General features: G+C 49.0%; 1 protein-coding gene across 8 annotated transcripts in view; it reads right to left on the bottom strand.

The window, feature by feature from the left end:
• COL14A1 (collagen type XIV alpha 1 chain) overlaps positions 1–15,195 on the bottom strand; it is a 232,282-nt gene that overhangs the window by 80,313 nt on the left and 136,774 nt on the right. For all 8 annotated transcript variants that reach the window (XM_070477487.1, XM_070477492.1, XM_070477489.1 and 5 more), the window contains 5 exons: positions 14,031–14,195; positions 13,415–13,453; positions 13,147–13,285; positions 8,937–9,079; positions 209–318 (listed from right to left, as the gene is read on the bottom strand). In XM_070477487.1, coding sequence (XP_070333588.1) covers positions 209–318; positions 8,937–9,079; positions 13,147–13,285; positions 13,415–13,453; positions 14,031–14,195 — 596 coding nt within the window. The remainder of the gene's footprint in view (positions 1–208; positions 319–8,936; positions 9,080–13,146; positions 13,286–13,414; positions 13,454–14,030; positions 14,196–15,195) is intronic.

The following is a 15,195-nucleotide window of genomic DNA, read 5'->3' as shown; positions in this document are numbered from 1 at the left end:
TGGGGTACTGGATAAAAACATACATTTTAGGATTCCATCCCAGAACTACCATATCAGAATCTCTGGACAGTTCACAAGCCCCACAGGTAATTCTTACTATAGGAGATCCAAAGCGCTATGTTTTTCTTTTATTTTTATACTTTTCTGTTGCTTGGCCCGCAGTAAAAGAATAAAGAATATATATATACTCATACAAGGCATTACTCACCTTGTGAAAGCTTCCATAGAAAATTTTCCTAATTTCAGGTCCTTCAAAAGTAACAGTCTGAAAATCCCCACTGTAGTCATAGTTGAAATATGTTAGGGTTTTCCCACCATCTAATCAAACAAAATAAAAGATTAAAAATATTCTACAAAGTATTAAAATGGGTAATTTTTTTAAAAGTCAGTTCTAAATAGTATAACCTTTGTTCTGAGGCTGTGTTTTGATCCTCTATGACCCACCTCCCAGAATATTGGAAATAAAAGCAAAAATAAACAAATGGGACCTAATGAAACTTAAAAGCTTTTGCACAACAAAGGAAACTATAAGCAAGGTGAAAAGACAGCCCTCAGATTGGGAGAAAATAATAGCAAATGAAGCAATAGACAAAGGATTAATCTCAAAAATATACAAGCAACTCCTGCAGCTCAATTCCAGAAAAATAAATGACCCAGTCAAAAAATGGGCCAAAGAACTAAACAGACATTTCTCCAAAGAAGACATACAGATGGCTACCAAACACATGGAAAGATGCTCAACATCACTCATTATCAGAGAAATGCAAATCAAAACCACAATGAGGTACCATGACACGCCAGTCAGGATGGCTGCTATCCAAAAGTCTACAAGCAATAAATGCTGGAGAGGGTGTGGAGAAAAGGGAACCCTCTTACACTGTTGGTGGGAATGCAAACTAGTACAGCCGCTATGGAAAACAGTGTGGAGATTTCTTAAAAAGCTGGAAATAGAACTGCCATATGACCCAGCAATCCCACTTCTGGGCATACACACCGAGGAAACCAGATCTGAAAGAGACACGTGCACCCCAATGTTCATCGCAGCACTGTTTATAATAGCCAGGGCATGGAAGCAACCTAGATGCCCATCAGCAGACGAATGGATAAGGAAGCTGTGGTACATATACACCATGGAATATTACTCAGCCATTAAAAAGAATTCATTTGAATCAGTTCTAATGAGATGGATGAAACTGGAGCCCATTATACAGAGTGAAGTAAGCCAGAAAGATAAAGAACATTACAGTATACTAACACATATATATGGAATTTAGAAAGATGGTAATGATAACCCTATATGCAAAACAGAAAAAGAGACACAGATGTACAGAACAGACTTTTGGACTCTGTGGGAGAAGGCGAGGGTGGGATGTTTCGAAAGAACAGCATGTATATATCTATAGTGAAACAGATCACCAGCCCAGGTTGGATGCATGAGACAAGTGCTCAGGCCTGGTGCACTGGGAAGACCCAGAGGAATCAGGTGGAGAAGGAGGTGGGAGGGGAGATCGGGATGGGGAATACATGTAACTCCATGGCTGATTCATGTCAATGTATGACAAAACCCACTGCAATGCTGTGAAGTAATTATCCTCCAACCAATAAAAATAAATGAAAAAAAAAAAAATAAACAAAGTGATAAGTGGGTAACAAAATGGCCTTGGAAGGCCCTGGGCTTTCAGCTGGCCGAGCTAACTGAGGGGGCCTCGCGGCGCCGGTGAGGCGGGACCCATGCTGTGCCTCCTCTCCACCTCCCTGCCTGCACGCAGCCCCATGGCCATTCGGGGAAAGGGCTGTCTGAAGGTGGAAGTCATGGGCAGAAAGGAAGAAAGAAGCTAATCAAAGTGTTACCAGAGATGCTCCTGATCTTTGCTCAAAACTCATCACCTCTAACCCCACCTTTCGCAGGAATGTCCTTGCTCAAAACCTGCCAGCTCCCCATCCTGAGCAGGAGAGAACATAAATCTTTAAGTGAAAGGGTCCAGAGATAACAAAGGAAGCCGTAGAAAAAGGAAAAAGAACCAACTGGGACCAAGATGGTGATAAATCTGACTCCAACAGATCTTGAGTCTCATTATACTTTGATTTTACTATTAAAAAAGAAAGTGAAGTTGCTCAGTCCAGTCCCACTCTTTGCGACCCCATGGACTGCAGCCCAGCAGGCTCCTCCGTCCATGGGATTCTCCAGGGAAGAGTTCTGGAGTGGGCTGCCATTGCCCTCTCCAGGGAAATGGAGATTTTACTACACTAGCATCGTACGTGACACTCCTACTAACGGCCAGTCATTGAGGACCACTGCCTTGGTCCCAGTAGCTGGAGGAGGGCACGGCAACCCAGGCCAGCACTCTTGCCTGGAGAGTCCCTGGACGGAGGAGCCCGGCGGGCTGCAGTCCCCGGGGTCGCAGAGAGTGGGACTCCACTGAGCAACTGAGCCCTGCCCCTTCCCCGCCTCCGAGCATCAGCCTCACTTCTCTGTGTCTTCACTTTCTAGATCTCTCTGCCCGGGACGGTGAGAAGCTGATCCGCGAGCTCAGCTCCTGCTTCTCCATGCTGTGTTAACTGCAGCTTGGGTTTCCCATTTGCCTACCTAAGCCTGAATGGAAAAGGAACCCTCCCCCGACTGGGCCTGAGCAGGGTTCAACAGACTTAATTTGGTAACAAAATGTTAAGAAATAAAAACCAGACTCTGCCTTATTTAACCACTGAAGCAACCAGTTCTCTCAGGACGTGTAACTTACACCTCTCCAAAAGTCATAATCAATGTGTCTTTTATTATGAACATCATGAACAAACAAATAAACAAAGACCTTCTACTCTTGAGTACTTCACGTTACAAGGAACATTACAAAAAAAAAAAAAAAAAAAAGAATATTTTTCTCACTGATTCAGTCCCAGGTTACAATTTAATTTTTCATTTGGTTTCCAAAAGAAGCAAGTATTAATCGTTTCAAGAGACTTCTTTGTTTTCAAGTCCTGGTTGTGTATAGTTAGCAGCTCACACCTTTTTAATCTACAGCTTTCCCTTAGTTTCCGTATCAAAGCAAAATGGTTTCAATGTTTAGCTGTTGACTTATTTCCATGTACTAAAAAGTCTTTTAACAAACACTACTTGGAAATAAGTTTAAAATACTTTCTTTATCCAAATGTTTGAGTCAGTACCTAATAACAGCCACCAAATTTTGGATCCCAGCTTGACTGGAATCTTACACTAAAAATATATGTAGAAAACTCAGGGACATTAACCCAAAACTTGAGAATTCTCTTAAGTGATCATCATTTGTGACTCCCAAGAACAAAGGCTAAGAAAGTTTCCTTCATTGTTTCCGCCTCAACTTTCCAACTTCCCAACAATGGAATTTCTCATTCTTCACAACTATTCTCTCTCCTTTCTAGACTCCTCTTATGATGCTCTGATCCAGTATTGGGACTTAAATTTCACACTACCATTTTCAAATGTATATCTCCATCCCAGAATTCTTCCCCAAACATACTGCTTGCCAACCTGACATTTTTTTCTCTGATAGCAGAGAGGCACTGCAACATTGTGACTTAAAAGAAATATTTGCTATTCAGATGACCAAAATATATTTCTCATATATACTAGGTCTTTGTCTATGGTCCCAGCTCACAGCTCCTGAAACCCTTGGTATTTCCTGTGGTGAGAGCAATACATGTGCCTTTGTTATGTTAATAAGGCAGCTTTTGGAAAGCCCTCAGGTCACCTAAAGATGTGGGCTGGTTGCCTGGAAAACCAGTCCTATGCTGAGAGAGTTAGAACTCTCAGTCCAAACCCCATGCTCCCAACTCAACTTCTACGGAGGGGAGAGGCGTTGGAGACGGAGTTCAACTGCCAATGGCCAGTGACTTAATTAATCTTTCCTGTGTAATGAAGCCTCCACAAAAACCCAGAAGGATGGGGTCCAGAGAGATTCGGGTTGGTGACCACAGGAAGTGCTGGGAGGGTGGGGCAGGATGGACCTGGAAACCCCCCACCCCTCCCCAGGCCTTGCTCCAGCTTCTCTCCCATCGTTCCTGAGTTATAGCTTTTTATTATGCGCTGGTAACCTAGCGCTGCAGGTAAAATGGAGAAGGAAACGGCAACCCACCCCAGTACTCCTGCCTGGAAAATTCCATGGATGGAGGAACCTCAGAAGCTACAGTCCATGGGGTCACAAAGAGTCGGACACGACTGAGTGTTCGTTTTCACTTTCTTTTCCCCTTCTTTGGTAATCCAGTGCTGTAGGTAAAATGCTTCTCTGAGTTCTGTGAGCCACTTTATCAAATTATTAAAACCTGAGGAGGAATCTGTGGGACCCTCTGATTTACAGACTGTGGGTCACAAGTAGAGAAACCAACCTGGACGTACAAGTGGCATCCTGGGCTGGAGGTGGCTGCCGGCACCTCCAGTGGAGCCAGTGACAGACCGAGCCTCCAGGGACAGACCGAGCCTCCAGGGATGGACTGAGCCTCCAGTGACAGACCGAGCCTCCAGGGACGGATTGAGCCTCCAGTAACAGACCGAGCCTCCAGGGATGGACTGAGCCTCCAGTGACAGACCGAGCCTCCAGGGACGGACTGAGCCTCCAGTGACAGACCGAGCCTCCAGGGACGGACTGAGCCTCCAGTGACAGACCGAGCCAGGGACAGACCGAGCCTCCAGTAACAGACCGAGCCTCCAGGGATGGACTGAGCCTCCAGTGACAGACCGAGCCTCCAGGGACGGACTGAGCCTCCAGTGACAGACCGAGCCTCCAGGGACAGACTAAGCCTGCAGTAACAGACCGAGCCTCCAGGGATGGACTGAGCCTGCAGTGACAGACCGAGCCTCCAGGGACGGACTGAGCCTGCAGTGACAGACCGAGCCTCCAGGGATGGACTGAGCCTCCAGGGACAGACCGAGCCTCCAGGGACGGACTGAGCCTGCAGTGACAGACCGAGCCTCCAGGGACGGACTAAGCCTGCAGTAACAGACCGAGCCTCCAGGGACGGACTGAGCCTCCAGTGACAGACCGAGCCTCCAGCAACAGACCGAGCCTCCAGGGACAGACTGAGCCTCCAGTAACAGACCGAGCCTACAGTGACGGGCTGAGCCTGCAGTGACAGACTGAGCCTCCAGGGACGGACTGAGCCTCCAGGGACGGACTAAGCCTCCAGTAACAGACCGAGCCTGCAGTGACGGGCTGAGCCTGCAGTGACAGACCGAGCCTCCAGGGATGGACTGAGCCTCCAGGGACAGACCGAGCCTCCAGGGACGGACTGAGCCTGCAGTGACAGACCGAGCCTCCAGGGACGGACTAAGCCTGCAGTAACAGACCGAGCCTCCAGGGACGGACTGAGCCTCCAGTGACAGACCGAGCCTCCAGCAACAGACCTAGCCTCCAGGGACAGACTGAGCCTCCAGTAACAGACCGAGCCTACAGTGACGGGCTGAGCCTGCAGTGACAGACTGAGCCTCCAGGGACAGACTGAGCCTCCAGGGACGGACTAAGCCTCCAGTAACAGACCGAGCCTGCAGTGACGGGCTGAGCCTGCAGTGACAGACCGAGCCTCCAGGGACGGACTGAGCCTGCAGTGACAGACCGAGCCTGCAGTAACAGACTGAGCCTGCAGTGATGGGCTGAGCCTCCAGTGACAGACCGAGCCTGCAGTGACAGACCGAGCCTTCAGGGACGGACTGAGCCTCCAGTGACAGACCGAGCCTCCAGGGATGGACTGAGCCTGCAGTGACAGACTGAGCCTCCAGTGACAGACCGAGCCTCCAGGGACGGACTGAGCCTCCAGTGACAGACCGAGCCTCCAGGGACAGACTGAGCCTGCAGTGACAGACCGAGCCTCCAGGGACGGACTGAGCCTCCAGGGACAGACCGAGCCTGCAGTAACAGACTGAGCCTGCGGTAACAGACCGAGCCTGCAGTGATGGGCTGAGCCTGCAGTGACAGACCGAGCCTCCAGGGACGGACTGAGCCTGCAGTGACAGACCGAGCCTCCAGGGATGGACTGAGCCTGCAGTGACAGACCGAGCCTCCAGGGATGGACTGAGCCTCCAGGGACAGACCGAGCCTCCAGGGACGGACTGAGCCTGCAGTGACAGACCGAGCCTCCAGGGACGGACTAAGCCTGCAGTAACAGACCGAGCCTCCAGGGACGGACTGAGCCTCCAGTGACAGACCGAGCCTCCAGCAACAGACCGAGCCTCCAGGGACAGACTGAGCCTCCAGTAACAGACCGAGCCTACAGTGACGGGCTGAGCCTGCAGTGACAGACTGAGCCTCCAGGGACGGACTGAGCCTCCAGGGACGGACTAAGCCTCCAGTAACAGACCGAGCCTGCAGTGACGGGCTGAGCCTGCAGTGACAGACCGAGCCTCCAGGGACGGACTGAGCCTGCAGTGACAGACCGAGCCTGCAGTAACAGACTGAGCCTGCAGTGATGGGCTGAGCCTCCAGTGACAGACCGAGCCTGCAGTGACAGACCGAGCCTTCAGGGACGGACTGAGCCTCCAGTGACAGACCGAGCCTCCAGGGATGGACTGAGCCTGCAGTGACAGACTGAGCCTCCAGTGACAGACCGAGCCTCCAGGGACGGACTGAGCCTCCAGTGACAGACCGAGCCTCCAGGGACAGACTGAGCCTGCAGTGACAGACCGAGCCTCCAGGGACGGACTGAGCCTCCAGGGACAGACCGAGCCTGCAGTAACAGACTGAGCCTGCGGTAACAGACCGAGCCTGCAGTGATGGGCTGAGCCTCCAGTGACAGACCGAGCCTCCAGGGATGGACTGAGCCTGCAGTGACAGACCGAGCCTCCAGGGATGGACTGAGCCTCCAGTAACAAACCGAGCCTCCAGTAACAGACCGAGCCTCCAGGGATGGGCTGAGCCTGCAGTGACAGACCGAGCCTCCAGGGATGGACTGAGCCTCCAGTAACAAACCGAGCCTCCAGTAACAGACCGAGCCTCCAGGGATGGACTGAGCCTGCAGTGACAGACCGAGCCTCCAGGGACGGACTGAGCCTCCAGGGACAGACCGAGCCTGCAGTAACAGACTGAGCCTGCGGTAACAGACCGAGCCTGCAGTGATGGGCTGAGCCTCCAGTGACAGACCGAGCCTCCAGGGATGGACTGAGCCTGCAGTGACAGACCGAGCCTCCAGGGATGGACTGAGCCTCCAGTAACAAACCGAGCCTCCAGTAACAGACCGAGCCTCCAGGGATGGACTGAGCCTGCAGTGACAGACCGAGCCTCCAGGGATGGACTGAGCCTCCAGTAACAAACCGAGCCTCCAGTAACAGACCGAGCCTCCAGGGATGGACTGAGCCTGCAGTGACAGACCGAGCCTCCAGGGATGGACTGAGCCTCCAGTAACAAACCGAGCCTCCAGTAACAGACCGAGCCTACAGTGACGGGCTGAGCCTGCAGTGACAGACTGAGCCTCCAGGGACGGACTGAGCCTCCAGGGACGGACTAAGCCTCCAGTAACAGACCGAGCCTGCAGTGACGGGCTGAGCCTGCAGTGACAGACCGAGCCTGCAGTAACAGACTGAGCCTGCAGTGATGGGCTGAGCCTCCAGTGACAGACCGAGCCTGCAGTGACAGACCGAGCCTTCAGGGACGGACTGAGCCTCCAGTGACAGACCGAGCCTCCAGGGATGGACTGAGCCTGCAGTGACAGACCGAGCCTCCAGGGATGGACTGAGCCTCCAGTAACAAACCGAGCCTCCAGTAACAGACCGAGCCTCCAGGGATGGGCTGAGCCTGCAGTGACAGACCGAGCCTGCAGTAACAGACTGAGCCTACAGTGACAGACCGAGCCTCCAGGGACGGACTGAGCCTCCAGTAACAGACCGAGCCTGCAGTGATGGGCTGAGCCTCCAGCAACAGACAGAGCCTCCAGGGACGGACTGAGCCTCCAGTGACAGACCGAGCCTGCAGTGATGGGCTGAGCCTCCAGTGACAGACCGAGCCTCCAGGGATGGACTGAGCCTGCAGTGACAGACCGAGCCTCCAGGGATGGACTGAGCCTCCAGTAACAAACCGAGCCTCCAGTAACAGACCGAGCCTCCAGGGATGGGCTGAGCCTGCAGTGACAGACCGAGCCTGCAGTAACAGACTGAGCCTACAGTGACAGACCGAGCCTCCAGGGACGGACTGAGTCTCCAGTAACAAACCGAGCCTCCAGTGACAGACTGAGCCTCCAGTGACAGACCGAGTCTGCAGTGATGGGCTGAGCCTGCAGTGACAGACCGAGCCTCCAGGGACGGACCGAGCCTGCAGTGACAGACTGAGCCTCCAGGGATGGACTGAGCCTGCAGTAACAGACAGAGCCTGCAGTGACGGGTTGAGCCTGCAGGAATGGACTGAGCCTGCCACCTGCTGAACCAGGAGGGGGAAGGCCATCGTGTAGGAACCATCCTCAGCTTGCGGGTCCAAGAACAGCTCTGGGAAAACAGTGTCTGACTCAAGCTGAGTTCTCAGATACACTGCTGCTGTCCAAGAACTGCCTGGTGTTGTGTGAGAAGCCTCCCGACACTCCCCAGGCCCCAGCTCGTATGTCGGAATTGGGTTGAGGAACCCAAAAGAAGCATCCGACACTTATCATTTCCTCATAGAAGAAGTGACCTCTGACCCCAGCCCTCCACTGATCCTCCTGGCACCAGCCACGCCCTCTCTACAGTCTTCCCATCGCAGGATGTGTCTCTCTTTGCCTCGCTTCTGAATCCCAGAACCTGGTGTCGGCACACAGTAGGACCTCAGTGAATATTTGTTGAAGGCCTGAGTAGACAAATGAATAACTCAACTGTCAACATAGTTCATTATTAGTATTTACCAATGGTTTAAAATGAGTGAGTTACTTCATAATACATACTAAACTGGCAAGATGACACATGACGTACATTACTCATATACGTGTGCAAACGTTTTACAAATAAATATACTTACTATCTAAAATGACTCCAACCAATGGGTCAGAATTTTTATTTAAAATCTCCCAAAGAGCAAAGGGTTCCTCTGGAGTATCAGGAAGAATCCGGAATAGAATACTGATTGTATAGTCAGAGGGCAATCCGTCCGGATGCAAGTATCTGAAAAATGGAAAGAAAACAATATATTTTATTGTATCACTCTTCAAGAAGCTATTTATATGATTATAAAAGTAAGTACGCTTTCACTAGAAGTGAAGAAACAGAGGAAATAAATGTCACCATTAACCACACTCAGAAGGGATCCTTCTTTTGGGGTCATGCATTTCCCTCCCGTCTTTAAAGAATGTCTGTAAGTATTTGTAAGTTTATATAATTTTGCCCCTTTCTTTTCTTGGCATCATTTACTACACATTCCATATTTCCTTAAATATTTTAAAGAGCATGATAGTTAATATTTGCACAATCTTCGCTGGTTTGGCTATTCCATAATTTATCTGACCAGTCACTTCTTATTAAACAAGTAATTTCAAGTTGTAGTACTATAAATAATGTTTATCTACAGTGTTTTTTTTGGGGGGTGGGGGGCTTTCCCGGTGTCTCAGACAGTAAAGAATCCACCTGCAATTCAGGAGACCGGGTTCAGTCCCTAGGTTGGGAAGATTCCCTGGAGGAGGGCATGGCAACCCCCTCCAGGGTTCTTGCCTGGAGAATCCCATGGACAGAGGAGCCTGGCAGGCTGCAGTCCACGGGGTTGCAAAGAGTCAGACGTGACTCAGCAATCACACACGGTCTTTTTATGAAACTTGAGACCTTGCCCCTTTCTGCCACACGCTGCAGTTGGGAGCATTCCCATCTGCTGTGCGCTGAAGCACCATCTCGATCCGCCACATCCAGTGCTGTCTACACATCGCTCCTGCTTCTGGGGGTGAGTGCCGTGTCGACTCTGCCGGTGAGTGCCGGCTCTCTCAGGAGTCTCTTCATGGATGAGAGATGCCTCTCTCAAGACCATGCCGACTTTTTCATGGCGCCTCTTTTCAAGGACTGCTCTCTGAGCGGAGAGAGGGGCCAGAGCCTCTGACTCCAAAGGAGACGCGCCCTTCTCAGAGCGCCTGTGTGTGAGTCAGCCAGCCTCACCAAACCTGCCACAAAGAGTCGGACACAACAACTAAACAACAAAATTTCACTGAGAAGCTTACATCTGAAGGAAAACTCATAGGAGATGAAGACATCCGGCCAGCGCAAAGATACTAAAGTGGGATGTGTTTGGTAGTTCTTGAGAACAGACCAAGAGACAAGAGGTGATGTCAAAGAGGTCACGGCGATCCAGATACTGTAGGGCCCTCTGGCCATTCAGGAGCTCTGACGTTTACTCCAAAGGGAGTGGGGAATCACTGGCAGGTTCTGGAGTGACATGGTCTGATGTAAACATTTATAAACCATCACCCTGAATGCTGTTTGGAGAAGAGACTCTAGGAAGGTGAGGGCAGCAGGGGGAAGACAGGAGGCCGCAGCGATGATGGAGGGAAGAGACGGTGACGGTGGCTCGTATCAGGGAGGTGACGATGCAGGCACTGAGGACCAACGCTCAAGAGGACGGCTTGGTGGACGGATGTGAGGCCTAAGAGAAGAGGAGCAGTCTGGCTTCTCTGCCTAAGAAACTCGTTAGGTGTAGTCGTCATTGAGACAGAAAAGGCTGTAGGTGAGGCTGGCTCTGGAGAGAGGAGCAGGGATGTTGTCTAGTAAGCAACTGCAAGCATGCTAACTCACTTTAGTCGTGTCTGACTCTTTGCCACCCCATGGACTGTAGCCCACCAGGCTCCTCTGTCCATGGGACTCTCCAAGCAAGAACACTGGAGTGGGCTGCCATGTCCACCTCCAGGGGATCTTCTAAACCCAGGGATCGAACCCACATCTCTTAGGTCTCCTGCATTGGCAGGCAGGTTCTTTACCACTAACACCACCTGGGAAGCAATTGAATATATAGGTCTAAATTTGGGTAAGTAGGGACTTCCCTGGTGGTCTGGTGGTTAAGATTCCGAGCTTCCACTGCAGCGGGGGTGGGTTCAATACCTGGTCAGGGAACTAAGATCCCACATACTGCACAGTGTCGCCAAAAGAAATTGGGGGGCAATTTGTAAATACAAATTTAGGAGTCCTTGGCATGTATTCAGGGTTCAACACTATGATACTGAAAAGATCGCTAGGAAATAGGGATAGACAGAAAAAACAAGCAGGTCATACACAAGTCCTGGTCCCCCCGGCCTCAAGAAGTGGAGAGGGAAGAGGAGCCAGCACTGGAGACGGACAGTCTGTAAGGTAAACAGAAGCTCAAGGAGGGCAGGAGGTCCAGGAGGAGGCGAGCTCAGCTCTGTCGAATGCTGGGGAAGACGGAGCGAGGTGGGAGCTGGGGACTAGGACTGGACTTAGCAAGGTGGAGGACGGACACTGCCGGCTGAATGAACAGTCTGGCAGAGCAGTAGGCGAGTTTCCCTCTGGAAATTCTCATTTTGGGCCAGGCCTCCAGGAATGATTTTCAAATACCTATTTAATATTCATCCCTAGACAATGTAAAAAATAAAATCTGCTGAAAGGTAATGTTTAGATGTTAGATTTATCTAAAACCACATATAGTACTGCAATAGGCCTGAATTCAACAAAGAATATTATGGAAGAAGCTAGAAAAGCAACTGGTCTATAAATTGGACTGATGGATTTAATTCTTGAATCTCATCTCCCCCCACTTTTGCATGCCTATATACACACTATAGGGCTCCCCTAGTGGCTCAGAGGTGAAAGCGTCTGCCTGCAATGTGGGAGACCTGGGTTTGATCCCTGGGTTGGGAAGATGCCCTGGAGAAAGAAATGGCAACCCACTCCAGTATTCTTGCCTGGAGAATCCCATGGACGGAGGAGCCTGGTGGGCTACAGTCCATGGGGCCACAAAGAGTCAGACATGACTGAGCGACTTCACTTCACATGCACACTATATCAAAATATCAAAATATGGACAGGAAAAATGTTTCATATTAAAACACTGAAGGTATTTTGAGACAAAAACAAATATTGATTTGAAATGTAAAGAAGCAGATGATGTCTTGACAGATGACCCCTTAAACCAGGAATTCCTACTTTGGATGTGAAAATCGGACTATAAAAAAAATTGAAAAAAAAAAAAATTGAGCACCGAAGAATTGATGCTTTTGAACTTTGGTGTTGGAGAAGACTGACTCTTGAGAGTCCCTTGGACTGCAAGGAGATTCAACCAGTCCATCCTAAAGGAGATTAGTCCTGGATGTTTACTGGAAGGACCAATGCTGAAGCTGAAACTCCAATAATTTATCCAGCTGATGCGAAGAACTGACTCATTTGAAAAGATCCCGATGCTGAGAAAGATATAAAGCAGGAGGAGAAGGGGACGACAGAGGATGAGATGGTTGAATGGCATCACCAACTCAGTGGACATGAGTTTGAGTAAACTCGGGGAGTTGGTGATGGACAGGGAGGCCTGGCATGCTGCGGTTCATGGGATCGCAAAGAGTTGGACATGACTGAGTGACTGAACTGAACTGAAACTCAAGTACGTCTGGAGTTTGCAGAACTGCTGAAAATGACCATAGGAATCCCTCTGTTCATCACAGACTGTGCAATGACTAGATAATGTGATTTTTACGTCAACTATACAGAGTGGCTTTTGTGACTTCTCAAGGATAAAACCCCTCTGAACTCATGCCTCTAGAGTAAGTAAAATGGTTCAGGTTGTGCGTTCCAGGGCCTGATTGCCAGGTACAAATCCCGGCATGATCCTCAACAAACTACACGATCTCACTCAGGTCATTTAGTGTCTTTGTGCTTTAGTTTCACTACTTGTCAAATCAAGATAACCAATGACTCTACCTCATAGAGGTGTTGGGAGGTGTGAGGGAGCTATGGTACATAAGCATTTAGACGCCTGGTACATGGCAGTGCTATGCAAGTATTAACTATCTATATTTTTCTCAGGTCAACAGATAGGAAAGTTCAACCAGCCTTATACGTGAGTCTGATTTTTTTTTTTTTTTTTTTTTGAGTCTGATGTTTTTAAAGAAATCTAAACATCGTCTGCTCTATCCATCATGGAAAATCCTGCTGGGAATTATCATTGAAATTATGATTTCAAGTTGATATCATTTACACACTGAGATATAATAAACAATAATTGGCTTTAGTATCTTGCAATGGAAACATACTTGGTTGGCTGCGAAACCAGGGCATCTTTATGAAGTTGATAACAAGGATACACATTGAAGGTACCAGGCTCCATAGAGACCCCTTCCACTGACGAAAACTCCTTTTCAACCAAACCAAACATTTCCATCATCTTAAATCCTTAAAGAGAGAGAGAGAGAATAGGCACATTAGGATTTTAAATTTCACAATTAATCTATTAAGGATTAAAAAAATCTGGACCCCAAAAGGGAGTTAATTAATAATTGGAAAATTCCGGATACTGCATACCTGCAAGATCAATGCCATCCTTATGCACCAGTGGGCAGGCTGGAGAACAAAACAAAGAAGATAAAACCTTAATTTAGATATTTTCCAAACATATTCTTCCCTTGTCCTGAAAACAGGAAGCTAACATAATCTTTATGGAAGTCAAGTGCAGAAGGAATCCAAACCAGATGTGGCTATGGCCTTTTGTGGATCCCTAAAGACTGGAACGCTCTCGCTTCCCCTGTTGAAGCCCGAGTCCCAGCCCCCTCCTCCTCTCCTGGGTCCGTTAGAAGAATTGAAGGTGGCCGCTTGAGAACATGTGTTGGGAAAAGTCTCCCTCCCAGCATGTTACCCTGATGAGCAGACGTAACACATTTTTGAAAACTGTCTGCCGCAGATGTTTAAGAGAGTTTCTTTCAAATACAGATTCTCATCTTTTCAGAGAAAGTCTTTATCAACCTAAATTCTGAACCTGGGAGAGTGGAGGGTCACTTCCAAATGCTTTAAACCACAAAACTATGTCTACATAACAAACAGCTCTCCATTTTCCTTTCAGATCAGGATGGGACTCTTCATTTAACCAGGATAAATATCTCAGCCTTTAAGCAATGTAAGGGGCAAATTCCAAAGAACTAACTTGCTGATGCAGTTTCGCAGACAAAAGTAATCAGCTCATCTTCAATTTTCTTAAAGGCGTCGAAGTCATCCACAAAGAAGACGTGCCGGGCACTGGGCTTACTGCCAATGCTAACCAGCTCCGAGTAATCCGCATCGGCCACACCGACCGCAAAAATGCTGTAGCCTGTGGGGAAAGGGAAACAGATTCTGATGAGTATAAACTGCACCAAAAACAAATAATGGAATGCAAGACATGTCTGCATGTTTAAAATATGTTTATTTAGGAGGCCCAGTGGGGGTCGATAATTCACCCTTCACAGTTCATCAGAAATCTGCATGCACATAATTCACCAAATGCTAATTAACCCATCATTCCCCAAAGAGCTTCTCCGTTTTAGAGAGGCTTAAGAGAGCCAGTGCTTGAGACAAAATAGTTACTATTTGAGTAACATCTCTATGTTTGCACATTATTAATAATGATTATTGTATTTACGGGATAAAATGCAGTTGAAACAGAAGCTTTATCTCATTTTTTTTTTCAGAAGTAGAAACTGAGACATTAACAGGCTTAGAAGCCTGAGGTAGGTCACAGTTCAATGCTCGACAAATTCGTATCAGGCTAGTCTGTGCCATGTCGGTTTACACAGTGTAATCCTCACATTTTGTGTTCTCCATTTGACAGAAGAGAAAGCTGAGGCTGAACAGTTTCTGTGACCGGGTTCCCTCCCCTGGTTCTTTTCATAGTATGGCACTTAATTGTCTTTCTTTTTTCTTTTCTTGGGCCACGCTCTGCGGGCAGAATGGAACCTGTGTTCCCTGCAGTGGAAGCATAGAGCCTTAACCACTAGACTGCCAGTGAAGTCCTGGGCTGCACTTAACTGATGGAGCTTCTCATGATAGAGAATCCTGTATGTAACAAACGTATTAGGGAAAATCAGCAAGATAACAAATTTGTAACCTGGAAAATATTCTTAAAATCACACTGTCCAGATTCAGAAACATGCAGTCCCGCTGATGTAGCCTGTAAGTGTGCATTCAGAAAACAGCAAGGCTAACAGTGTTACTGGTGCCACTGCTGTTGCTGTTGAGTCTTAAGTCGTGTGGACGCTTTCGCGACCCCACGGACTGCGGTCCCCAGGCTCCTCAGTCCAGGAGCTCTCCTAGGGAAGGAGCACTGACGGAGT

Source organism: Odocoileus virginianus, chromosome 15 (genome assembly GCF_023699985.2).
Source record: "Odocoileus virginianus isolate 20LAN1187 ecotype Illinois chromosome 15, Ovbor_1.2, whole genome shotgun sequence".
In the NCBI taxonomy this organism is placed as follows: domain Eukaryota; kingdom Metazoa; phylum Chordata; class Mammalia; order Artiodactyla; family Cervidae; genus Odocoileus; species Odocoileus virginianus.
The sequence above is the reverse complement of the archived record's forward strand: the minus strand, read 5'-3'. Positions and strand labels throughout refer to the sequence as shown.